This window comes from Haemaphysalis longicornis, unplaced genomic scaffold (genome assembly GCF_048455015.1).
Source record: "Haemaphysalis longicornis isolate Haplotype H1 unplaced genomic scaffold, Haemaphysalis longicornis Haplotype H1 scaffold_9, whole genome shotgun sequence".
Taxonomy (NCBI): Eukaryota; Metazoa; Arthropoda; class Arachnida; order Ixodida; family Ixodidae; genus Haemaphysalis; species Haemaphysalis longicornis.
In genome coordinates this window covers 141,098,156-141,125,475 of record NW_027526460.1, presented here as the reverse complement: position 1 = coordinate 141,125,475, position 27,320 = coordinate 141,098,156, and the positions used below count along the sequence as shown (strand labels likewise).

Below are 27,320 nucleotides of genomic sequence, written 5' to 3'. Positions count from 1 at the left end.
ACCCCACCACTCGGCCCCCGCTGTTCTCTCGTGTCGGACAGCGCCTGATACGTGCTGCGTTTATGCCTCTCGTCGTGTCCGATACGTCTCTTCGAACGCCGTGAACAAAAGCCGCGCAAACGATCCAGGCGACGGTGACACCGAACCGCAGACTACAAGAGCCTGCTTCGCCTTCGTGGGTGCTCCGCTCTTGTAACGGCAGCTGTCCTTCACTGCATTGTGTGTCTGTAAAATGAGTTCTTCGTGAGATCGAAGCAACAGAGAGACGTTGGACAAACCGCCAGCAAGCATCTGCTGTGCGTTTCTATATACTCATTAATGGAACCCGCCTATTGGCCTAATTGTCCCGTGTTTACATAACGAGCGGGTTCCAATTGATTTGAGGTGCCGTTTTACGCCGCGTATTCTTCTTGGACACGCCGAATATAATGTACTCAAGCCACAAGTTAGTGGGCACTTGATCACGGTAAACGGAAGTGAAAATAGGACCACGTTGCCCCACTCCACGCGCGTTCCAAGCAGAAAGTGGAAACTATCTAGTGGAACCTTTCGTTGCTGTTGCCATTTGATTTTTTTTTAATTCCGCCAGAAGCTATAGTGGCGCGGGCGAGAGCAGGCGAAGGGGTGTCCTTTTTTCCGCATTGGATGTAGTATTTTATTTCGCAAGAATCAAGCATCTATGAATTTTTTATAAAATAACCGTGTAAATATCACTTATGTATTAATTTCTGTCTTATATTTGCGCAATGTCTTTTTCAACAATGTTGACAAGTATGAACATTGCACCGGAATTAGACGTTTACATTTTGGATGTGACTAAATAACACTATTCCGCAGATTTTGTTTCACTTTGGCCGGCTGGCTGAATCGATTCACAGGCAGACAGACAGACAAACAGCCATACAGACAGACCAAAATGTCTGGGCTTAAGTAGCCCAAGAAAGACTATCTTGTTTAAAATAGCGCATTGAGTCGATGCACTTGCTCTCTTGATGTTTCGCGTGCCTTCTTTCCTCTGTCAGGCTGCGCACGGGCATCTCATCTCAGAGCGAAGTTCCTACTAGTTGTGCCGCATTCCTGGCCGGCCTCGATTGTTCTGGATCCTAGGACGGTGCTCCCAATCGCATTTCACTTTGTTGAAGGAACCATCGTTGTGACAAAAATACCGGCTCACCAAACGCCCACATATTTTCGTCTGCTCACTGTCGATGGCGCGCGTCTGCTTCTCTGACTGTTCGTTTTCCTAAGCATAAAACTCGGTGCCCCAGTCGCGCAGGCATCCCACAGAATGACCGACAAGTCTAAGTGAAAAAAAAAAAATAGCAGTGGCTTAGCTCGGCTATGCCAGGATATACGTAACCTGAGCTAAGGTTCAGCTGGTTATTCGTAGGTTTCCCGGTTGTTTAGGATTAGCTGATTATCATGCTTACTGCTGCTAAAATGATTTCTAATCCAATTCAATTCAGTCCAGCCCAATCCAATCCAATCCACTCCAGTCACTGCTCCTCGCGCATGCGCAGCACGGCTCTCCAGAAGCCACGCGAAACGGCTGTCAAGCGCCTCCGGCACAGCGTCAGACTTGGCTACTGCGCAACGGAGGCACACAGCTGGGCACTCGCCGGCGCCAGTGCATCTGTCGTGGCTATGACGTCACTCTTCTGGAATTCGCAGACCGGCGAATGAACAGACCCAATTCTCTACACACCCGTTCTCCAACTGGATTGGATTTCCAATCCAATACAATCCAAATCCAAGCGAAGCCAAGTCAATCCAATTCAATCCAATCCAATCCAATCCGATCCCATGCTCCTCGCGCTTGCGCAGCACGGCCTTTCAGGGTCTACGCGAACTGCTCAACCTCGGCCAGTGTAACTTACGCTGCACAATGGCCGCGTATCCGCTCGCTTTGCTGCAAATGTAGTCGAGATAATGTGGTCTCCATCCGCTCCTGCCTCGTAACAGCCTCTCTCGTCTCCCGCACCCTCCACGCTCCTCTCCTCCCCTTTCCCTCCTCCCATTGAAGCGAACTCAGTTCTATTCAATTTTCCCGCGTTCTCACTGCTCGAGCGCCCATCATCGGTTGGGGTCTTTCCTTTCCATTGTTCGTGGAAATAGCTGGAGGGGGCGACGTCTCTGTTTTCGGTATTTACTTTTATCTCGCCTGTTTGTGGCACCATTTTGTGCCTCAATTAATTGAAACCAATCCTACCGCAATCTTTTATTAAAAGAACGCGGCTACCGTCAGTTATGTACTTATGTTTTGCTTGAAATGTGCCTAATGTTTTGTTTTTGCTGAGCAATGTTGACGTGCATGGTGCACGCCACCATAACTAATTGTTTATAACTGTTTTGCATATATATACTTGTTGTGCCGCATTCTTTCAACTTTGGGCCTGGCGGCTGAATCGAGCTACAATCAAACAGGCAAAACTTTTCGCGTTAGGTATCAGTGAAGTTCCGTGCGGGGAATTCTGCTTTTTTTTTTCGGGGAATTATCAGGTTCCATTTTGGGCGAAAGGGAAAAAGGGAATCTTCAATATACTCGGGAAATTTTACGAGTCTTGGAGAAGAAAGAAAAAATAATGTCACCAAACCCGACCTCGCATCCTTTGTTACTCTGTTTTTGTTGGAAAACTTCCCTAACGCTTCGTCGGATTTATGTTCACATATCCGCAGTCGTGGTCGCACAAGCCACAGACATTCCAAATCGTTTCAAATCGAGTTCAGAAAGTAGGAAGGAGCATAGAGGAAGGAGTACTCCGTGAGAGAGTTCGAGTAAAAGGTGAAGCGGTGGCGGCTTCACGGAGCCTGTTCGCACGTATTCCTGCGCAATATGCAAAAAAGGGTTTCGGCTGCGCATTATTCCGCGTGCTCCCAACAAGAGACGGCGCCCGCAGTTCCGGCGCTGAGCCAAAATTACCTCAATTACCCAACCATGTCGCGTTCTTTTCCACGCAGATAGTTCTGACTCAGGGCTTTAGCATGAAAAGTAAGCATGCTGCTTGGTACAAAACGTGAAATGCATAGTCAAGTGTTGCTAAGCGGCAGATGTAGTGGTATTTTGTTCACGCTGAAACTAATTTTCTGAACGGCATCTGCGTGAGGAAGGCTGTGTAATGTAGACAGAGGTGGCGCTGGCTAACAGCCCAAAACCGAACAGGAATCCGCATAAAGATCTGTCGGCTGCAAAACAAAAATGCAGGGAAATTTTCAGAGAATTCTAGAGAAACTTGCAGGGCAAAATGCTACATTGGGAATTGTTTACCTAGAAATGGGAATTTCTCTTCCCGGTACGGAACGTCACTGTTAGGTATCCGAGGGAAGACAATCGTGTTTAAATGAAACGACAGACGTCATGGCGGCTTCTTCAGCTGTTAAAATGAGGTGTCACTCCTCCGAAGATCCAAGTGTCCCCACGTCTTGACAGCGACGTGACCAGTCGCGTTAATTCCTCGCTGTAGCAGCACACCGAACCTGAAGGCCGCTGGTCGAGAGTTGCCGTCATAGAAGGCATTATGCAACCTAGGGTACGTCACCTATTGATCAAGCAGGAGCAGAGTACCTTCGTGTTTCTTATTCGCGCACGTTCGTCCTTGCGAGGAGGCCGAAGTGTCGGACAACGCGCGTGCGAATGGTGAACGTCAGGTTCCCAGAAAAGCCCGTTCAGCGCATTTCAAAATCTGTCGCCAGGCATGCGCTCGTGGCGGCCGCGTGTTGAGCGGTTTATCCCCGGCAGGTCGTGTCTCTGGAGCGTCCAGGAGCCACGGCCGACGGGTATTGAGAAAGTTGCACACTTTCTCAATACCCGTCGGGAAGATGAAAAACAGTGGGAGGAGACAAAGGGGCAGTCTGACAAACTCGCAGACGGTGTTAACCGCCCTGGTCAACAGATGCACCCAAGTCGCCACCCGGCACAAGCTGGGTGCCAGTACAGCCCTTTAGAGCACATAACGCTCAACAGTGTTTCAGGCAGCGCAGCAGATGCGCGGTCATAAATATGGTGCCTTGCGGCCGACGAAACTAGGTGTTTCGTCGAGTAATTCGCACTTTTTTTTACATATTTCGCACTTTTCTTCGTCGAGAAAAAGTACTATTTCAGTGACCGCCGTCACCACAAGTACAGAATTGGAATAAAGGTGTCGCTTCAGATATCTGAACCGCGTTAAGCACTCAGAATATCCAGAAGTAGCCAGAAATGTTAAAGAAAAAAATCCCGGGTCATCTCCACTAACGTGAAATCTGGAAAGGGGTGAAGCATGCAGTGTATTCTTGAAGCATGAAGCTCTCTAGCGCGAGGCGTAAACGAGTGTCCCGGTGTTTTTTAGTACGCGTTACGTTCTAGCTCGAGGCGTAAACGTGTTTCCCGGTGTTTTAGTACCGTGACTACATGAGACGACGATTACGATGACGACGACGGCAGGAGACGCCAACAGCCCCAGCCCCTAAGGTGCTTCGCCCATAATAATGGCGGGAGCTCGGTGGTGGAGGGGTTCAAGAAACCTGCTGGGGTTAGGAGGCTCAGCTAGGAATTGTAGATTAGAGTATAGGAGCCATGGCACACCGCAGATTGTTTTCTGCGTAACGATAGCCTCGTTTGCACGTGCTTTCACGTAGGTAAAGTTTTATTCTCGCATGTTATGAAAGTGATGAGAGCATGCTCTACTGCTCAGAGGGCGGCCACTCCCCTGTAAGTCGTCCCATTAAAGTCGTCGTCACCACTATACACGAATGCTCTGCTGGGAAGACATATTTCTTCCCGGTTTGAAAGTATGTTGACCCTTGGGCTTTTTACTAAATAGCTTCGTGAGACCCACGTACCCATACGGAACGCTATGCGCCGAAACCCTTTCAAGTCGTTTTCACTCCTTCGCTCATGGCTAGAAAGCCATTTTAGGTACGAAGCACCTTAAGACCTCGCTTTGTCCGGGGCTTGGCGTCCGTGTACACAGTGTTTCGCACGAACGAGGAGCATTGGACTGGATTGTATTGAAATGGATTGGATTCGATTGGATTGGATTAAAGTGAACTGTATCGGATTGGATTGGATTGGAATTGTATATACTGTACACACGCGTTGTCACTCATTTACATGCGCGAGTGGGCAATGCCACGGCTGATTCACGGTAAGAACGATCCCCAGTGCTTCGCCCACTCGTCATGCTTCACTTCACGGGGATGCGTGAATTTTTTAGGGTACAGTATGAGTGGTGTGGTGTAAGAATACGAAGCCTCTGGGGACTTTTATTCGTACCATTTTTTTTGTGCGACGAAATTATGCCTCATCAAGCCATACAGACGGACAGACGGCTTTCCTCGTTGAGTGCGCACAGAAATGCTTATGAATTAGAAAATCCCGGGCCATCTCCATTAACGGGAAACCTGGTGAGGGGCGAAGCATGCAGTGTGTAAGTGTATAATTGGCGCCTTGGCGTTTTTGCCAACTAAGATGAAACAAACCGTCGGGGGGTACAGGTATACAGCTTTGCTGTAAACATCTCTTGTCTTCGAAGCACGAAGCTCTCTAGTGCGAGTCGTAAACGAGTGCACCGGGGTTTTTTTAGCCCGCGTTACGTTCCAGCCCGAGGCGTAAACGAGTTTTTGGTGTTTTAGTACCGTGACTACATGAGACGAACGACGATTACGACGACGACGACGACAGGAGACGTCAATAGCCCGAGCCCCTAAGGGGCTTCGCGCCTAAAAAAACACGCTGCTTGAAGTGTAGATTTCTGTTTTGTTGCCATGAACGTAGGCGGACAACTTTCTTCGAAGCAAATGCCTCACTTCCTCGAATCCTACGCATGTGCAACAAAACCAAACGGAGGGCGACTACAGCTCGGAGCCCTTCGTCTCTGCTCTCTAGTCTGAGTGGCGGAAGTAGTGCCTGCCAGTTATCAAGCGCGGGACGGGCCTTAACTAACGGGGATGTCTAGACGCCGACTGTCGGTTGCCAGCCCTCTTGCATATATGTCCTCCAAGGTGTCACCCGCGGTCCGGATTTCGGAAACCATTCTCTAGATGCACAACTTCTTACTTATTTTCATACTGATACTGTGGTCTACTAAGATAAGTCATTTCAGCTTCGGCAGGTAACGAGGACAATGCGGACTCGGTACTCAACTCTCATGATACGAGTGCGATGGTTCCGTAGGGGTCACCGTTGCACCTACGTATGTGCGTTGTGAGACTTAAAATGTACGCTGGGATTCTTCCAATTGGAGTTGTGTGCGGTAACTATGTTTTTCTTCCATGTGATAACGCGGACAGTGCTGTTGCGGGAATCTCAAAATGTTTGAAGGCTGTTTCTGTGTTCAGCTACGTATGCTGCCCCCACAAACCCTTCACTATTGTCTTCAGTGCCACCGCTTTTCGAAATTTCCAGACGTTCTACTTTGCCCATCGTAATTAGGCCTAGCAGGGTTTGGAGGTATTGCCCTGCAGTGCGCGTGGCTGTTGTTTACGTCTTGAGGTAACTCGCTCGGACGTAACCGCATATTCCTTGCATCCTGTCAAGCGGTAAGCAGATAGCGTTGCTTACGAAAGGAGGAGCGCGGGCTTTTAAGTTAATGTGGACGGTTCGGGTAAGGGGATCGGAAAACGCTATCTAATGCGATAAAGGCAAACAACGAAATAGGGGCTGTTGATGCCACACGCCTTCTGTTCTAATTGCTTTTTTTGGTCTGGCTACTATATGTCGGCCAAGGTTGTAGTGTACACGACAATGAACTTCTTCAAGTTCTTTTATCGTGGCACGAAATGCCCGCGCCACTTACATTGCTTACATTGTCTGCTGCATTCCATTGCTCCTTAACGCGTAAAACTTCGTACCACGTATTCACGACGACTCAGCATCACACTTCATTGGTGTGTTGATATACTGGCGCCTCCAATAGCTGCTGTAGGCCTCTAGGACGCCAAACTAGCCGTCATGAACCAGTTTGGCCCCAACACATAAACACCTAAAATTAATAGTATTTTTTTGTTTGGACCCATATATTCCATTTTTATAGTTTTCTTCCGTGTTTTATTTTTGTGTGGTATCTGCTCTTGAAAACTGGCCTCTAAAATAGTACGAAATTGTTATTCCCGTCTTTCTCGCAATCTTGTGAAATCCCTAGTTGTGAGCATGCGGTGCTTGGTGTTCGCAACGACCAATATTTATTTATTTATTTATTTATTTATTTATTTATTTATTTATTTATTTATTTATTTATTTATTTATTTATTTATTTATTTATTTATTTATTTATTTATTTATTTATTTATTTATTTATTTATTTATTTATTTATTTATTTATTTATTTATTTATTTCTGTACCCTTATGTCCCAAAGTTCATTGAAGAGGGGAGTGGTACAGCCTACATTTTTAGCAGGGAGCAATGTTTAACAGGATTCTTTACAGAAATTAATTAAACGCAAAAAAGACAGTGGCGTTATCCAATACTATACAAAGGCAGGGGCAAATGGAACAACTTTTTATAACCAAAAATATAACAGTCAGTGACTTCGAACCGCACAAAAAACTATAAAGGTTCACATAACGACAACACTGCATAGCAGGAAACTAATCAGCAGCCTATACTCCAATTTGCGCGCGCAGCGGCTTTTTAATTCTTCTAAATCGTTAGTATCAACGACAGGTGCTGGAAGGTGGTTACACTCTGATGAAGTCTTTGGAATGAAAGGTGGTAAGTAAGAAGCACTAAGACAAAAAGGCCTGCGCACTTTGGGGCGATGATCCTTGCGCGATGAAACGTAGTGTGCCGGGGTGAGCAATGCTTTCCTTAAATATGAATTCATGTTATATATTTTAAAGAACAAACTTAAGCGTGATTTTTTTTCTGCGTAGCTTAATGGCCATCAATTATAAAGTTTGCTTAATAAGTTTAACACTAGCTGAAGATCGTAGTTAGAGAGAATAAATCGATCTGCGCGATTCTGAACAGCTTCAATAGCATTTGTTAGTGATTTAGTTCGGGGGTCGCATATCAAAACCGCATACTCAAGCTTACTGCGAATTAACGACTTATACAGGATAATTTCAACCGAAGGTGACGTCTTATAAAAGTTCATTTTAATATACCCTAGCATGCGGTTAGCGCTGGCGATTACAAGGCTAACGTGACCATTCCAAGAGAGATCGGAAGTGCGTAAGACACCCAGGTATACATAAGATTTTGCTTTTTCCAATAGCGTGTCTTTAGTGGTTTAGAAAAAGTGGTCTGTAATATTGCGACGTGAGAAGTTCATGAGTTGACATTTGTTAGTGTTGAGTGTCATTTTCCATATAGAGCACCACTCCAAAATCGCGTTCAGACCTGCTTGGAGTAACACGGTGTCATTAGCATTTTTAATTTCTCGATAAACAGCAAAATCATCGGCAGAAAGTTTTACACTGGATGATAAGTTGGTTGGCAAATCATTGATACAAATCAAAAGAGGAAGGCACCAAGCACTGACCCTTGGGGCATGCCATAATTACTGGAATTGAAGAAAAGGTATAGCCATTGGCACAAACAAATTGTGAGCGATCGGTTAAGAAAGATTTCATCTATGTAAGCACATTCGGGTCAATGTTAAATGAAAAAGAACCAAGTTCGAAAAGAAGCAAGTCGGGCGGTACTTCATCGACTGCTTAACAAAAATTTAAGTATACAGTCTGCTTCAGAACCACGATTAAGAACAGAATGAACAACGTCAGTTAGCATTAGTAGTTGTGTTTCGCTTGAGTATAGTTTTCTAAACCCGTGTTGCATAGGCTGGAAGAAAGACGGGACTCAAGAAAATTACCGAGCTGAGAAGATATGACATGTTTTATTCATTTGCAGCGAACACTAGTTAATGATATTGGGCGATAATTTGATGGTGAGTGCTTATTTCCGGACTTGTGAAGTGGAACCAGCTCACCAACCTTGCCTTACCAACTGCTGTAAAATAAGAGGCGAGACCAAGGGCCGCGACGTGCCGGTGGCACAGGGGTGGTTCTATTTACAATATGGCGAGGCGAGAAAGGGAATCCTCGATTTACCACTCCTGGACGGTCTGCGGGCAGTCCGAGGACTGCCTTCGGACTGGAAGTCCTTTAGGAATACATGGGAAAATCGAGCGCTGGACCGCAGCTCGAGCAGTCCGCGGACCATCCGGGGCTGGTAATCGAGGACGCCGAAAGACGAAGCAGCTTGAGCTGGAGCTGGTCACGGGAATTCGGGCACCGGTGAGGATGAGCTCATCGGTGCAGGGATGATGATCATGCATAACGTTTCAACTGCTGCATACCAAAACTGGTTGGGTGGATTGCTCGTTCTTTTGTGACCCGGTGACACGACGATAGACGATCTCGGCACGTGACACTGACGTCATCTGTGACGTCACGAATCGTCACGCAAATAAGGAACTGTGGTAATTTTGTATTGGTGCCTGTATTTTTGTTTTCAGGATTTTTTTGCGTAAACGAGTGCAGTTTATTGAATAGCTGAACGCGTCGTCGTATCAATTCACACCAACTTGCTTCTTGCCTTCGCCAAGAGACATCGACATAAGCGCGGGTGAGAACATGTCCGTCGTTTTGCGCATGACCTGTACGCATCTTTCTAGAAGTGCATCCAGGCGGGCGTTTTTCCTCCAGTCACCCGATCGTGACGTCACTCACGCTGTCACAGGGCGTTATGTCCACAGGCGCCGTTTAACACAATGGGAGAACCTTTATCCCAAATATTAACTGGGGCGAATGCGGCAAAGCACTCCATGCCGACCCTGAAATAAGATAGCGTTATTTTTATTAAGGTTAACGGTCGGGTCTTACCGTATCGCAAACCATGCAGCGGGATGTCGTCGCGACAGCGACAAAGGCAAGTATTATCGGCGCTTTAACGTTTACGGGAAATCTCTAGAAATATGCTAGTTTTCATTTCCATCGGAAATTTACACATGTTATTGTACGAATTCATTTACCGTGATAGCAGCCTACCTGGAATGCCTCGCGGAATGTTTGTTTGAATGTTTGTTTGGAATGATTTGCTTGGAGTCGTTTCCGGTCTCTGTATCGTTCAAGCATCCGACCTCTCCATTGTTTTCCTTGCCCTTTTATCGGCTCCCCTGCCTTCTTCACCTTACCCCCTGTGTAGGCAATCAGAGCTCCACTTACTATCAGTGCTTGCAGCCTTTACACCGAACTCCGGTTAGACATGCCACGCAGTGCGGGCGATTTCCTTCGGGCAAGAGCAAAGCGTTCGCGCCCGCCTGACGTCCGAGGCATCGCTTCCAAGCAATGCAGTCATCCGACGCCGTGGCATCCTTTTCCCCTCTATTTACCCCCTCTCTGCTGCTTTAGTTCCGCGGATACTATTTTCGTTCAAACACAACTGTACACCCGTTCCACTGTACAAACGCTGCTCTAATCGTTTTTCCCGCGGTTTGCGCGTCTGTGGACAGCTCAGAGGCTTTGCAAAAAATCGCTCCATCTCCATTATAACCCATTAGCGGCGCCTTGGACTCTCCAAAGCGCACAGGTAACACAGGCGCCCAATTTTCTCATGGTCTGCTCTTGTTAGGCGTAGTTGGGCTGCTACATGTCGGTCCTTGCTTGGCCGGCGGAAACAGACTTGCCCCTTCTCCTAGGCGACTACTCGGCTGTTAGGGGTAATCGATGATGAAGCCTAATCATACAATGTGTCCGCAAACCGGCTGTTGGCGTCGACTGCCCACCGGAAGTCTCTCCCCTCGAAGAACACAACAGCGCCTAACGTCGTCCCGTAGTAGGAGGCGGCTCTCCTCCCTGCGCGTCCCTCCTCGCGGTTGACAGTGACCGGCGGCGCCTGCCTGCCGCTCCCCCCGCCTGGATGCCGTTTAATGATGACGTCGCCGCTCAGGGCGCCGGCTGATGCGGCGGCGTGCCTCCGCGCGCGCGTTTCCCCCGGCGCGCTCCCCCTCTCCCCGGAACGCCAGAAGCGAAACCTGGAGACCGCTCGCGGTGCATCGCACGTACGCGTCTCTCACCACCACGCTGGGGCCCCCAGAGTCGTCCAGCACGTGCCGATTCGGACAGCCATTCGCGGACTTCCCACCGGTTCGTGTGACCCGAGCCGTGGCTTCCGTTATTTCTGCCAAGCGGGTGGTGCGATTCTCTGGGACCCGGTCGTCCCGTTCGAGGCTCGGCGAAGCGACGACGTTCCCGCGACCTGTCCACTTCGACGTTGTTCTTGTCCAACGCCTCGGTTCAATGCAGCCATGCACGTCCGACTAGTCGCGGAGCGTCGCTGAAGACGTGATTTCGAAGCATTCGGAGCAGTGCTTGGTGTTTGCCGTTTTGTTTGTGCCCGCGTGAGTTCTGACCGCGGTCATCGGAAGCGGTAGCTGGTGGCTTCGTTCTGGCAGCAATCGGGAGCCCCCGACAGGACGACGTTCGACCGCCAGCGCGGGCCATCGAACCGACTGGCATGCCTCCAGACACGCGACAAGCCGAGGCCGCGCCCCAGAGTAAGTGCACTGCAACAGCGCAAAGTCATGCCCGTACTACGCTGCGCGGACTTTCGCCCCTCGAAACGCGCGCAATTACATCGCGCCTCTCACGCGCGTTGGCGTTTATGGGCTTCTCGCGTGAACTGCTTCATTGAGGATTTTTTTATTATTATTAGCGCGTTTCATTGCTCGCCTCAAACCAACTTCATCTGCGAAAGAGCGCTCGGATTGCTTTGCTGATAATCTTCAGATTGAACAGCGGGAACTGTTTGGCTATCCTCTCCTCGCTCTGCCACGATCCTGTTTGACCTCTGTCGGATTCCGTCGCAAACCTCGGATGGAGAAAGCGTTACTTGTTACCCACTTGGTTGATTAATTGATTGTAGGGTTTAACGCGCCGACGCAGCGCAGGCGATGACGCGCGCCGTGGTGGGGGGCGCCGGATTAATTCCGACCACCTGGTGATCTTTAACGTGCGCCGAAATCCCGTACACACGGGCGTTTTTGCTTTACGTCTCCATCAGAAAATCGACCGGGAATCGAACCCGCGACCTGTTCCCCACTCGGTGCCTTACCGGTGCATTACTTCGCCCCTTTCGATTCGACACACTTGCCTGCACGGCACAACCATAATCGCGTAACTCGAGTCGTGTTCATGTTGTACTCCCCCTGTCGTTTCTCCCAGCTGTGTGACGAAATGAGGCTACATGCACCCAAAGGGAGCCACACCGCATAGCTCATGATCCCATTGCATCCAGTGGTTCCACTTCGCCCACATATAGTATGTGCTATAATTAATTACACTGTTCATCGTGCCAGATCTGCAAACCAAGTTACACTGCAAATATTTGATCCTGATGAATGCCATACAACACAACATGAAGAGGTCCTAAAGTAAACACTGTAGTGGGACTTTTTGCTAATCCGTCGCTTTTTAACGACTAAACATTACAAACAGGAAAAAGACTTGGCCCACAACAACCCCAAGACAAAGGGTAGTAAAACCGCGGTCGCTGTGTTTATCCGCGTCGCTGCCGAGTTTACGTATTTTATCTTCACCACTTTGATGGTCAACGCGTGGCGCGGTAAATGCTGTCCGCCGTGTGTGGCGTAAAGAGGTTCTCCGAACTCGCCGAGCACGTGTACTGCGAAATAGTGCTGCGCTGCAACGTAAGGGTTTATCCAGATACGCGACCAGAATCTTGTTGTAGCTATTAGTGCCGTGCCCTGCCGTCTTCACACTTAAGATGGGGAAATAATGCACACTTAATTGCACAGAGCGCCTGCACACGATACCTAGACAGTATTTTTGTCCGAAGTATCCCCGTCGCGTATATACAAACGCCAGGGCTATTTATAGAATTAATACACTTTGTATGGGAAACGATAACTACAGTTCAATCGCTCATTTCATCCGCCAACGCATAGCACGGGGCGAACTTGACGGTAGCCTATGAATGTGCTACGTTAAGTCAGCTTGCAAAAGCGCATGGGCGACATCTCCACCTTATGTGTTTGTTTCCCAAGTTTGACTCCTGAATGTTTCCTGTAATATAGGACGCCACTTGCGTTCCTTAGGCGCAAGGCACAACCCACGCGTGACATCATTAAAGTTGATTCAGCGCACTGTCAATACTTTTACCCGCTAAAAAAGATTACCCTTCTGAGTGCAACAGGGGTCACATCATGTTTCCGGTTTTATAGTTCCGTTTCGCAATGGTTATCTTCCTTTTCGGGATGGTGCGTACGCTGCAGTAACACACAATAAACTTTCAGTGTAGTCAGCGCCGTCGTGTTGCTCCCTTTTTTAGATGCGGAGTACCTTTAGACCGCACAATGCCCGTCCGCGTCCGTGCGCATAGCATTTGAAATCGCAAAAAAAAAACAAAAAAAACAGGCACCAGCAGGATTCGAGCCTGTGTCTGGTAGAGCACACAAACTTACTGTCAGCCGTCTTACCCGATGAGCTACGACCATGAGTTCGCACCCGAGAGTCAAACGGCTTACTCCCTCGCCTGTAACGGTGCGGAGTACCTTAGGATCTCCCAATGTCCGTCCGCGTCAATCCGTGCGCACACCACCATCAAGCGAAAATCAAGCGAATTCGTTTTGAGCCGTGAGTTGCAGTTTCATTGAGGGAATAATAAAGGGGCAACTCACGGCTCAAGTCAAATGACGGTCGGGGCGCAAATCGGATGTCACTCGGGGTGCAACTTGGATGTCATTTCGAGTCCCCGTACTCCGCACCCTCGCCACCATCCACGGAGTGGCGATGCTGACCTTTTTTTTTCGTTCGTGCCGTTCGCGCTGTTTTACTTTCTTTGTCATGCTTCATCAACACGCCCAAGATTCCACGGTGTACCCTAGGCACGAATATTGTCTCTTAGCTTCATTTGTTAGCTAACTTAAGAAGTTAAGCTATCAACAGGGACTATGAACGTGGGGGCCAGTGGGGGCTTGGAAACACAGTATCGCGAGCGAGTTTGCAGGTATCGGCACCTTATCGTCATAATGCTGGCTACGTCCAGCAGGTGAGGGAACCGTTTCCTGGATAGGAGATATCGCAAGCGGGCGAAGTAAAATGCATGTATTGTTTGTATTGTTCGCGGTTCGCCCAGAAAAAAAAAATCGAGTGTCTGCTGCTAGCGGAAATCATGTCTGCCGCAACTGACCAGCGATAGGTTGCTTTTGAGCGCCTGACAAGGCCAACAATAATGCACCGCGCGAGGACAGCTGCACGCGGATTATTTCTACTTGTGGTCTGAAAAAGCATCGGAAGCTCTGCTTGGTGCGGCTGGAGTCACTTCGTTTTATATCCTGCCACAAACTCGACGCGCCCGTCACCCGGCGGGATACTGCCACCTTACACATGCTTCCATCATATTTGGAATGCGCAGAAAGGGTAAATGAAACTTGTATTCACCCGCGTCGCATTGATTGCAGCAAAATTCGGGAGCGTATGTTGGATAATTGCATGCCCACAATATCGCTGCATGACATTGCCGTCAATCTCGCTGGGAGGGCAGCTACTCGGCGATTTATGAAACCGATCTTTTTTCCAAACTGCCCATTACTGAACGAGCCAAATACCCCAACTCTATTTGTGTCTTCAGCCAATCATCACTCCTTGGCTTGATCCTCCTCAGTTGCGCGACGATTGCTAGCCGCCTTAACGCACGGTCCCATTTTGCTCGTCGGCCGTCTCCTATTCCCAAGCATGTCGGCAACAGGGTCGCCATGTGCCAAAGAACTGTGCGGCGCTGGTCCTCCCTTGCCGTCGCGCCCCGTCCTCGCGCCCTTGTGTCGACTGCTCTAGAAGCCCGCGCGGTGGGCCCTTTACTAGTCACGTGACGTGCACTCCAACTTGCGATTTCTTCACATCCCCACGTACAACCGCAAGTGTTTTGAACAAAATATGTCCTGGTCAAGAAGCGTCCCCCGGGGCTAAGAACTGTTAGTAAAAGCCGGTTTGCAGGCAGGTTTGTGAGGCCGTGGTTTTGCGTCTGCCAGCCCTATTATCAGGCCTTTATTATCCCTCCAGATATGCGGTTTTAAGCTCACGGGGAGGCCGGACCGTTTCTTTCCGAACAGTTCTCATGCGCCCTTGGAGCTTTTCCCCAGCCTCCATGCTTGTGAGGTTGTATTCCTGGAAAATTGGGGTACCACCCATGAGTGAAACCCAGCTCTTAATGGCATCCCTCGCCTAGGCAACAACGACGTTTTTTCCACGTTGATACGGCACTAGATGAGAGCAAATGGTAACCGAAGGCGTTGACGCCGGACTCGGATATGGTTTGGGGTTTGCAGTCGGTAGCCGAATGCCGCTGCTCCATTTGTCATCCGCGATTCGTGTGAAATTTCTTCGCAGCGTTCTCCCACGCGAGGTACGAGCCAAGGGGCGAACCGGAAGTTCAGTCGCTCTATCTCAGGGCTGGCCCCAAGAAGGAAATAATGAATTCGCGTTGTTTTGCCGGGAACTCGAAGAAGCTGCAGAAACTAAGGAAACAGGCTTTCGGTTAAGAATATATGAAATATTTTCTGACTTTGATGGCTGATACCTGTTAAACATTTAAGAGCTACATGTGGTGACACCACGTACCGGGCAGTTTGCAAGGGTAAGTGGCGTGTCTAACGTGTGGCAACAACGTTCGGAGCATAAAGGATACGTTGTTCGTCTAGCCCCAGTCCCTATGTTGGTTTGTACCACGGCTAATATGCATCGGCTGAATATGAAGTATCTGCCGCGCCTGGCGTCATCATGGCTTGGCCGTCGTGTTCTATAACTTCCAAGATGGCTGCAAGAGCACAGCAGCACTAAGCCATGGGAGGGAATTGCAATTATTTTATCGCGTGAAGAAATATCGCTCATTTAAAAGCAGAGAGCTACTGCCAAGCATCTGCTGCAATCAGCGATATCACGTCCGTAACTGCATTGTGTTTCATTAATACTGTGATGAGATCGAGCCATTTTAAGCAGCCCAGGAGAGACAGGCAGTTTTTGCAGTCAAGCTGTATCAGGTTGCAACGGGAAAGTTTTTTCATGTATTTGTCGCCGTTGCGTTCAAAAAACGAACTGCTAAAACTTAAGCTTTGCGAGGCCCGTTGCGCGGGGCAAAGTAACCCCTGCGTCACACTGGAAACTTCGACCTCATCGTCGCCACGATGTGTACGAGTTTTCGTCTGCATGCTGTAACATCGGCCGCTGACGTGTCTTGTTTACGGCTTCTGCTTGTGTGGACGGCACTGAAATTCGTAAACACTAATGGCGTCGCCTGTTACTATGCGGGCCCAAGCCGGCAGCGGGACGTGCGACAATATTCTCGCCCAATGCAGAATGAGTGAGCACAAGTTCTGCATTTGGAAGTTAGCGATGCCATAATTGATTTTTTTTGTTTCATTTACATAAAACATGCGTCGCATTGGACGGGATCACAGGACAGGACCAACTTACTACTTAAATGTCTTTACTTAACCTTTACTTTACTTTACTTTACTTTATTACTTTACTACTTAACCTGGCCACTGGACAAAAACGTAATGGCCCAGTGCCTGAAAAAAAAAAGCATCGAATAGACAGGAAAATGGTGGCGGAATGCCATGCAGTCCCACTGAGTGTCGCAACAATCTTTGCACAGAACGCATGTTCTTTTTCTGACGCGCAACCGATGTAGAGCTGGCGCATATGTCACCTCAAATGACATGTTTGTCTTCGTTCAGTTGTATTTAGATTTATTTCTTTTTTTTTTTTTTCGCACATCGGCCTGGGTGACAGTGTGTATCGAGATGGTCGCTAAAGACCCTTTCGATGTTGTACGTTCACGGACATTTTTTTTTAATATACCGTCTAGCCTGTGCTACTTATTTATGTTTTTGCTGCACATCTATACTTGGGTGCCGTGTACCATTAACAGCGTGCACAGCTCCTGATGGCCCTATGCTTCCCACTGGTGAGCTATCTCGGGCCGAGGTTGACTATGCAGCAGAGTCTCAACAACTGGTTTGGGGCAAAACACGTTTATCCTGAGGTAAACCAATACGCTTATGGCGTATTCACACGTAGGACACGACCGGGTTCCGGATTCGTGACGTCATGAGCCCGACGCGGACCGTACGCCGGCAGAGGGAACGACAGATTATACTTTGGTCCTCCAACTCTTATCCGAGCCGCTATGTTATTGTGCATCTTCAAGGGAGAAGGGTGCAGGCTTGGAGGCTTGCTACCTAGACTTAGCTTCGAGAGTAAGAACCCGATAAGGTCAAACCGGCCTGGCGGCCCGAATATGGCCGGGCGGTAACGTCTGGCGCAAATGTCTTCTGTTTCGCTTACGTATAAAGACGAAGTCTCTCAAAATGCGAGTGAGGAACTGACTAGTTTCAACCCAGCGACCCCAACACTTCAACAGTAAATCCTTGTGAATACTACCTATCATGAGTTTTCAAAGTCCCTGCGTGAGAACCTATCCCTAACCGCCGCTGTAGCAAAAGCCTGAAATTTCAAGCAACATAGCCCTATTCAACGATACATGCGCAGTCGCAATCTGCGCAGGAAATCTTGTAGAACATGCCAGGGAACGATTCTTTGCGAAGCCTGTCCTTACCGCCCACAAGTGCGTGTCTCAGCTTACACACAGGCACGTGTGCGACCTCAACGTCATAACCGCGCAGAACGCGAGACAATATTTCGCTTATACCAAGGACGTAGAGTATGGCAACACGCTTTCCTGGTCAGGGATCAGCCGGTCAGACGGAACTGGACCGGCGGAGTTCCACTGCATTCAAGAACGCCGTGGGATAGCCTCTTGCCGAGAGATCATTTCGCACCCTGTCGAGGTCGAGAAAAGGGTCTTCTGCTTTGGAACAAATGCGGTTCGCAAGGTTGATCAGGGAGGAAGCAACACACCTTTTGTGGGCGTCAGGAGGAACGGACTGAAAGTTTAGGTAGCGGCTGCAGTGTGCGAGCCCTTTCGATACACGTTAAACGAAAGCGCTCCATCGTCTCTCATCGTCGCTCTATCGTCTCAAGCACGTTGGAAAATTTTACATTGGAGGGCATGGCGGAAAAACGTGCTCGAACGACCTTCCTTAATTCCACACCGGTTAACTATACCGAAAGCCAAAGATCGCCGCGGAGGAGTGCCTCTCGCTTTTCGGTAAATTCGAAACGGCGGGAAATCTTTTCGCGCAAACCTGCAGGAGTCAGGTAGCCACTGTTGACGTTTACATTGGAAATAGTCGGCTTGTTTAAAATTTGCTCCATTTTCGCTGGCTGGGACCGTTTAGGTTACCGCGTGGTTACCACCGTTGCGAGAGCGTAGATGGTACAACGCACATAAGCGTGGCTATCGCTTATAAGCGTATAAGCGGTATAAGCGTGGCTATCGCAGAGGAGCGATAGAAGTTCGCGTGGTTTTTACAGAGAAAGAAAATAGGCGAACACAAGATCCCACAGCTTGGTTCAACTTTAGACTCAAGCTCTCGCAGTGCTGCGTGGCTGGCTCGCTCCGACTTCCGAACAGTGGGCGCAGTGTACATGTACAGTTAGATGAGGCTTGCTATAGCATGACTGCTAAAGAGGGTAGATGAGCTGAAACTAGGCTGGCTGGTTCATCGTACCCGATAGCTTAAACGAAACATAGCGCTGCCAGACAGGATGAGGCACTGAACGCGTCGCGCCGACGAATGCTGTAACCCGAGTGAACTGGGTCGAGCGTATGTAACTGTATCTCACAACCTGCGTGCGCGTCCGATTTGCCTTCATTATTTTCCAGCGTATGGGCGCAATGTTTATGCAATTGGAGCTTACACAGTGCCAATCAGAAAAAAGATGGTCTCGTCATTTTCGGGCTACCCCTTTCAGATAGAGTACTCTGGAAGTTTTCCTTGATTCGTTGGAAAGGCGCCAAATTAGAAATCAACTTAGCGTTGTTGATCAGACGAACTTCGCTTAGCAGGTGCATTTGCAGGATGCGGCTCTTCTTTTTAACACAAAGCGAATCAAAGCTGAGAGAGAAGAGATAGAAAGCTCTGTGTAGGGACGAGGAAACAAGCCTGCCATTTGGCCGATGACCTAAGGTTGGAGGAGTAAAGAGTAATTGGAAGGGCGCTGGACTTCCTGGTACAGTGGTGCTTAATCCTACACTGGACAGCCTTGCCCACCACAGGTCAACAGATACGAGCGTAGAACGAATACTTATCCGCAGCGACACTTTCACTGGTTCCGACCTTATAGGAGGTTTATCACCCCGGCATTATGGTGGACGCCGCAGTGGAGAGGGTTTATTACACACTGTCAGTGCAAGACGCGAAAACCTGCCCTGGACTTATCGCCCCTGCAAAAGTGGAAAATTTCACTGAATCCTGGCTCATTGAGATATATCATTTCATTCCATTTCAAATGGCATAAACTGAAATGAAATCTGCTAATTTAGTAATAACGTAGCAGGCATAAACTAAATGTTCCGAGCTAAGCAATTGCCTAAAGGCAAAAAGAGAGGTATCTGCCGATGCGCGACAGTCCGCTTATTGGTCTTCACTAGAAAAAGAAAAACATCTTTTTCCCCTAACCCCCTAGAAAATGTCGTCTGGAACGCGGTGAAACTAGACCGTCCAGCTGCTTCAATATTGCGTTACGTTCGACGTGTGTTCAGAAATATTATGGAGGCATCCCGCGAATGGAGGTACCAACGAGCACACCTTGCGAAAGACAAGGGAGTGTGTTTTTCAAAATAAATAATAATATTCACCATCATTTACAGAATGCGCAGCAGATAATGCAAGCGCTTCGCCACCGTTTTATGCAAAAGGTCCAGAGTTGCATTGGTTGGTGTGGTATATCGCCTTGGTGTGGTATAGCCATACGAACGCCGAGCTGCAACTCTAGTATTTGTGCATTCATACCTTTGGAATTTTTTTATTACTGAGAGTGAAAATCCACTCGCGGCCATTCTGTTCACTCACTAAGCAGCGCGAACGAGAACAGGCACCAGCGACGATGATGATGATGATGATGATGATGATGATGAACAGCTGAGAGAGCACACAAAGGTCCGCGGTCTAGACAGACGATTGCGATGACTTAAAGGGCAAATAAACGAATCTGCATTTCCCAGATCGATGCTCGAGGAGTAAATGCACTGGCAGCACTGACGACGCTTTTGCGGTCCTGTCGTCAATTTAGTAGCAGCTGACTTGATTCGTTGCCTTTGCGCTCTCCGTAAGTTTTTGCGCGCGTATACGTGCGCGCGTATACGGAGTCAGCTGAATAGCTTCATTTTGAATACTGTCAACACCTGGTACACGTACGCTTTTTATTCTGCTGGCACTTTAAGTCTGTGCACAGCTCCGAACTCTGGTGGTGGGGTTGGCGCGCTGTGAATGTTCTTGAATTTTTCGGAATTCGTCAATGGCGTAACGACTTACAAGAGTGTTATAGGAGCTTTAGGGAACTGTCAAGGTATTCTCGTTGGCAAGACAGGCTTAGACTGGGGCCCGTCTGGAGATGTCACTTTGTGCGAGCGTTGTCACGTATAGGCTCCAGCAGCATGGGGGAATTCATGCCTGTACATACTGCGACAATGTGAGACGGCGAGAAGCAAGTATTGGGGACCAATTCTCGAAAAAAGAGGAGTGTCGTTTTGAAGCAACGCGGTAGCGCCGTGCGTGTGCATGTATCCCTGGGCTGGGGCGTCGCTTTGAGTGGCGGGTAGGGAGTGAAAACGGCACTGAGAAGCACTATAGCAAGGGTTCAAAGTGACAAGCAGGACGACAGGGGGCAGTACTGTGCGTCGCTTTATGCCCAATTTGCCACAGGGCTCCTCACTGCCATTTTCGCTTCCTATGCCCTCCCCTTAAAGCCCAGGAACACACGCACACGCACGGCGCTACCGCGTCGCTTCAAAACGACACCCCCTTTTTTCGAAAATTCGGCCCCAGGACTACAAAATTTGGTCCACGTCATAAGCTTAGTTCTGACACCAGCACAGCACATCGGCTGTATGTACCAATTCTGTGAAACTAACGCTTTAATTGCCGTTTAACTGCGCAATGACTTCAAGTGTGTATAATATTGGTCAGATTAGTGTGACTAGATAAGGTTACAGAGTATCGGACCTGTTTTCTCCTATTGTTTTATGCCGCCGCCATGATCATTGGTCAGTTCGCATCACGTGATACTTGTCTTCACTGCGGTGGTTCATGGGTACCGCCATTTTGTTGCTTGTGCGCTTTCAGTCGGTCAAATCTGGTAGACTAGCCTCCGCTCCCTGCTCTACGGCTGCGCGCGACTGACGTAGTTCCGAGTGCGAATCAAAGATAACGCGTGTAACGCGAATCAAAGAAAACAGCCCAATCGTGAAATGTGGAGCTCTAAGGCGTATCACCCGGAGGGGTTGGTCTTTCTATACAGAACGTATTATGTATATTAGGCTGCCGTTACATATCGACAACTTCTGCTAGCGTCAATAGTTTAATCACAGTCGCTCTCAACTGTTTACTTAGATTATTTAATGAGATGGGAAAGGGTGGTTGTAAAATCCTCCAGAATGGGCCATAGCTCAGCTTTTGCGGTTGGATTCGAAACCACAGCAGACAGCAGAACTTACCTTTTGCCCCAGTTGAGTCACGGCCGCCACTACCAAGTTTTCCGACGTTGAACGCCTTGTTTATAAGCTGCAGAATGCTTTAACTTAATGAAGGATCCTTTGTCCCCCAAAATGAACTACATTTACATCTACTAATGTCTTCCACAATGGGAGCACGCGTGCGGGCAAACCACACACAGGGCGGGAAACGACACTCAGCAAAAATACCACGCGGTATACATAGTATCACGCGTTTCATTCATTCTACTGGCGGTTCTTTCCTCAAGATGAGAAGTTTATGTACCACACAAACATTGGCCGCTCATTTATGTGGTATACTTGGTACGTTTCAAGGTCTAACGAGATCAAGTCGGAACGGGAAAGGGTTCCTTTGCTTTCCTTCGGGCAAGTATCGTGTTGCATCGTCTCGAATGGCTTCGTCTTCTCGCACAGGACAAGGCTTACCACCCCGAACTATCACCGTGCGATGCCGAGCTATGCACATTGCGTAGACTGTGGCGCGCATCCCCGAGTTTGGCGGGACAGACATCAACCAGAAACTGACTTTCGCCGTGTTTCTTGGTGACGTTTGTTTTGTTTTTGCCTGGGCAGACTGTCAGAATCTGCCATCGTATCGCCCGTCACCGGTTAGAGCACTGTTTCCACTTCGCTGTTGAACACCGACAGCCGATTGACGATGGGCGACGGTTTCGTCAAGCGCAATGTGACCGATACTGCATGCCAAGCTGGTATTGTTACAACGCCTCGCCCGTATTGAGGTGGCAGGGTCCTGTCGCGGCTGATAATGAAGCCAATAAGTTGAGAACGCGCGTGCCAGCTACTGAGAGTCCTTTATTGACGACATACACCCGGATTACCTGAAGAATGAGCCATTGTAATTGCACTCTTCCACACTAAGAGCACGGACATCCTTACGCACTCCCGAGCTGTATGTCGGGCTTCTTTGCCGGAAGGGTGTTCCCACTAACTCCATAGCTCCTCCCGCGGCATCAGCCTCAAAACAACGTCCAACTTGTTTGGACCCGCGCCCAATGCTCACTGACGAGCTGTGATTTCGCCCATCAGCATGCCCGCACCTTCTCCTATGTATCAGAGAAACAAGCGCAGTGCACACCATTGGTCACATTCCAGGATCGACTCTATGTGCAATATTACCCTGAACGTTCCCCCAAACTTTCCAAATCAGAGTAAATGACTCTTCGTCGCTACATATTCCTGACCTCATCCAGTTCGCTTACACCACGCATTTGCAATTTCCTAACTCCAACGTAGACAATTACAAAACTCCATCGAAGACAGTGGTGAGAATGACAACGGCTAATGCTCAGCTTTTTCGCCAGTCTTCTGCACCAACAAAGACTACAACCGTTATCGTCTGCATTGGTAACGTAACGAGCGAGCGAGCGAGCAACATGGTGGTCTCCAAACAATACCCAAACAATACCTTCCGAGCGACCTACACAGTTATCTTCCTTCAAACGCAGCAGCTGCGCTTTTAAAGTCTCTTTCTGGGATTCTCCACCTACTTCGCAAGAAATAACGCACATAAAAACGAAACTGCACACTTAAAAAGACGCTGACTTTCAACAAATGCCCATCCCGCACCTGCTTCGTTCGGGATGACTGACGTAGTTAACGTGTCTCGGCGTTAAATAGCAAAGTATTCGTTATAAAAGCTAGAGCGGGATGGACACAGGGACACAGAAGACGCACGACACAGTGCTTGTCCTGTCCTGCTGTGTTTGTCTATCGCGCTCTAATTTTTTGTTATAACGAGTGCACACCAACTTGCTCGACAATGAGCTTTAAATAGAGAAGTGGTCATACGGCAGACTTCTGGGATTTTGCCGCGTGCGCAGGGACGTTTCCTTTTTTGGAGGAATCCCTCCAAAAAAGGAAATCATAGTGAAGCTTGCGCAGCCCACTCCGCGGCGTCACAACCCAGTGTGCGCGCAGTCTGCTATTATCGAGACTCCTGTTTTGCTGCCAAGGCACGCGTAATGTAATCCGCCACCGTATCCGCCACAGTGACTAAAATAACGTCTGGGAAAAGGCCGTCGCATCAAGTTTCACATTAGGCGGTTATCGCTGACTGTGCGTCGCTTGACCCGGCCGCGTAATTTTGCTTCGCCACAAACTTCTGCTTTTTTTTTCAGGACAAAGCCTACTGCGCTGTGTAGAGTGCTCCCGGTAATTCATATTTGCTTAAACGAGAGCTTAGTTATTTTGCGCTTGTAGTGCCGCAAAACAGGCGCAAACGTTGGGCAGAGACAGTAGTATCTTGAGCAGATCTCTTCACCTAAAAATATTATTTACGAGCATGGGGACGTTAGACCTGCAAGTGTTCTTGATTGTTAACGTACGTCCTCACTTGCGGCAGTCCGCGCGCCCCAAAACGCCGTTTCGCGGCAACATTCGTAGGCCGCGCAAGGATGGGTCTCGGACCCATTTTTTGCGGCGCGCCGCTTTGCGCCGAATTCACGAGCCAATTAGAGTGCCCGGGTCACGTGAGCTGCGAGGTGACCCGGACACTCGCCAAGGCGCAGTTCAGTGCGAGACAGTTGTGGTCACATCGGACGAGCCGAAAGAGCGATTGAAAAAAAACTGGTTGATTCCTCTGTCATATAGGAATCGGTAAAACACGAAAGTGAAATGTGCAGCGAAATCTGCAGCTGAACATGATTTGCGGCTGCTGTCTTGTCGGTGTGATTGGCGAGCGACGTCCTGTTGGCGGGTCGCTTCGGCAAAGATTTACTTCCGTACTTCCCGTGACGGATATGACGTCAGTGAAATCTTGGTGTATCCCGGCATAAAACCTTTTCGTGTAAAATATAAAACCCGAAAACGAACAACCCTAAGTATAACGTGCATCCTGGTACTAAAGGTTGCTTCCCCGCAAGAAGACGCGATGTGCAGAGGTGTACCCTTTACAGGCCGCTTGCTTCGGCGCACTGGCGTCATTCCCGTGACGGATATGACGTCAGTAAAATCCTAATGTATCCAGAAATAAAACATTGTCGTGTTAAAACGCGGGAATCTTCCAGTGCTCCCCCGTCGGAAAGGGCGATGACCGGTTTCCTCCGCCGCCGCCGCTTTTGAGCGCGCGAGCTCCCAATAGTGTGGCCCTCAAAAAGCGGCTGCGTTTCTGAGCGCGCACGAGTGTCTGGGCGCGCATTAATTTTCTGTGGTTGAAAATGGGGCCTAGGTTCCTCTGAAGCGGAGATGAAATGGGCCTGGCGACTTTTTGTCAGAACATAACCCTGATAGCCACTGGTGCAGCCTCAGCCCGGACTTGCAGTGCGGTTGCATTGGTGTTCAAGCGCTATCACCAAGGCTAAGAGTGGCCCGGGCGTAAGCTTCCCGGGACACGAACAAAGATTCCTTCACAAGCTACAACACCACCGATATCCTAACCTGTAACGTCGACATCTTAGAACTTCGTGCCTGTAGAGTGAAGGTAGCTAGCTATGGTCCTGTAGCAGCTCTCTTAAACTAAATAGGATGTCATTGGTTTGAGCTAGATGCTGTGTTATCGAGGCCATTCAGACAGGAGCTAGCTTTGTCTAGAATCCTTAATCTCCAAGGAAACCGTGGTAAATCTGGTGGCATACTACAGCATTATAATGCTGGATTTCTTCTTTTGCATTTCTCAAAAGCCTATGATACCATCCTCTACCATAATCTCTTAATTAAGCGTCATGCAATAGCAGGTGAAAGGAAAATATTTTCATGTATTGCATGCCATGCAAAAGACGGAGAGCACTGTGTAGCTTCAAATGAACATATCTCGCGGAACCTGAATGCATTTTCCGAAGTATCGCAGTGTTCCGTCCTCGCTCCAATTAACTTTAATTTATGTCAACGGCATCTATTTATTCGTTGACGTGTCTATACCAACGAAACTCATCGCATATGATTGTGTTACGTATACAGCAGCTAACAACATGAAAATCAAGTAAAACTTAAGGAGTCCTTTACTTCTACTCAGGTATGATTTAAAAAATCGGCCATGACACTAGATGAATTTAAAACCTTCACCATTAGTTTTACCAATGAAAAATCATTTGAATTTTTCATATAAAATTGAGGATACTGGCGTTGCCAACGTTAGCCACATCAAATAGCCGCTTCCTCTAAAGAAGGAAAAAATAAAGAAAGAAGGAAATACCTAGGCGCCACTTTCTCAGGTGATTGGGAAAACCAAATTGATAACGTGTAGTCACGCTCTAGCTAGCTAATCTCTGCGTCAGTCTCCTTTAAAAGGAGTGCATGTAAATGTCGTGCTGAACGAACTTCAAATTATGCATGGCGGCATAATTCGGAACCACCATCAGAGGTATATAGCCTAAAAATTTTAACGGGTCACCTGGCTACCCGTTTCGTCTTCTTCAGCTGCTCCCGTTTTTTCTTTGTGTTTAGCATCTACGTAAATGGGGAGACCGTCGAATTCTCGCCCACTGCAGGAGAAAAAAACAGACTAAAATTTTAATATTTGCTGTTCCACGGCCAGTATAATAAATTTATAACGGACTACCTCCATGACAGCACTTAAAAACTGGCCCCGACCACGAATGTTTATAAAAAACAAAAAGACGCTCGTAGACTACGTTCATGGTATCATGGACTACCTCCATGATCCTCTCAGTTATTTTTCGCGATCGAGTCCCCATAAAACTATCAGGCTACCAATAGCAACATAACGCACATAAGTGCTCTATTTCCACGAGCCATCGCCTGACCCGCGGAAGCCGCCAACAAGACTCCTGTAGAATAACTTTAAAGGAACCTTCGATAAACTGGAATTGTAACGCTCGATTGCCCGCAAATCTTGCAGATGTGGTCTTGTACAGTTTATTATGCCTGTTGAGCATACAACTATCTATATTCATGTTTCTGTGCGTTTAAATTTTTCCTGCCTTCTCTCTTTTCCTGTATATTATATTTATACCAAAAACAAACCCAATGTAGCCACTCGGCATGGACCCTGGTAAGCCTGTTGTGTGTTGAAATAAAAAAAAATGGCCATAATGCAGCGGTCGTTGTAACGAAGCTAAATGTGAGAGATGCTGAAAGCAGTTGAAGCCCATGCGCCATCTTCTAGATATGAGGATGACGCTGTTAGCAGTTTACATGACGATGTCGACTGGGACATTATTAACATGATTATTCAGTACTGCATTGTCGTTGGAGCATTCCCATTGGGGGCGAGATAAGTACTACAACCAGTAATTGCGAGGACACCTAAGCACTCATTGTGGGGCAGTGTTTGCGAAAGAATGATGGTCCAATTGTCAGCGTGCACCCTCCCACTATACGCCTCGAGCGCTGCCTGTAAAGGCGCCGCTGAAATCCCCCTAGCGGCCCGTTTCGAAAGCACTCGCGGGAGTTACCGGCCCGGTCACCACTATCTCCGTTGCTTTTGTGGCACGTTCGCGACTGATATTTTTCGTTTGTATGCGTTGGAAATACATATTTGTATTGGGTAGGGTAAATCGCATGGAGTAGGGTTCTGTGGGGGTACGTATTTGTCTGTAGTCTTCGAAGGGGGGTGGCTTCTGCTCTTGTTAAATGGGAGTGCGGAGTCGGGAAGTTTCTTCGGCCTTGACGATATAATAAATGAGAATGTCAGCATACCAGACAAGCGGTTCTGTTTTGGGGGCCGCAAGCGGTGTTTGTCCCTCTATGGTAATGGCCCGGTGTATATGCGCGCGGGCAGTGGCGTGAACCGCCTCATTACCTTCGAGAGATTCGTGTCCAGGTAT

At 48.4% G+C, this 27,320-nt stretch overlaps 1 protein-coding gene across 5 annotated transcripts in view; it reads left to right on the top strand.

Annotated features, from left to right (window-relative positions):
* Prestin (solute carrier family 26 member prestin) overlaps positions 1-27,320 on the top strand; it is a 305,226-nt gene that overhangs the window by 147,777 nt on the left and 130,129 nt on the right. Inside the window, exon 1 of one of the 5 annotated variants that reach the window (XM_077683517.1) lies at positions 10,964-11,476. The exons of the other annotated variants lie outside the window; for them this stretch is intronic. Coding sequence (XP_077539643.1) covers positions 11,437-11,476 — 40 coding nt within the window. The 5' untranslated portion in view covers positions 10,964-11,436. Of the gene's footprint in view, positions 1-10,963; positions 11,477-27,320 lie in introns of those variants that run through there. 5 annotated transcript variants of the gene reach the window in all.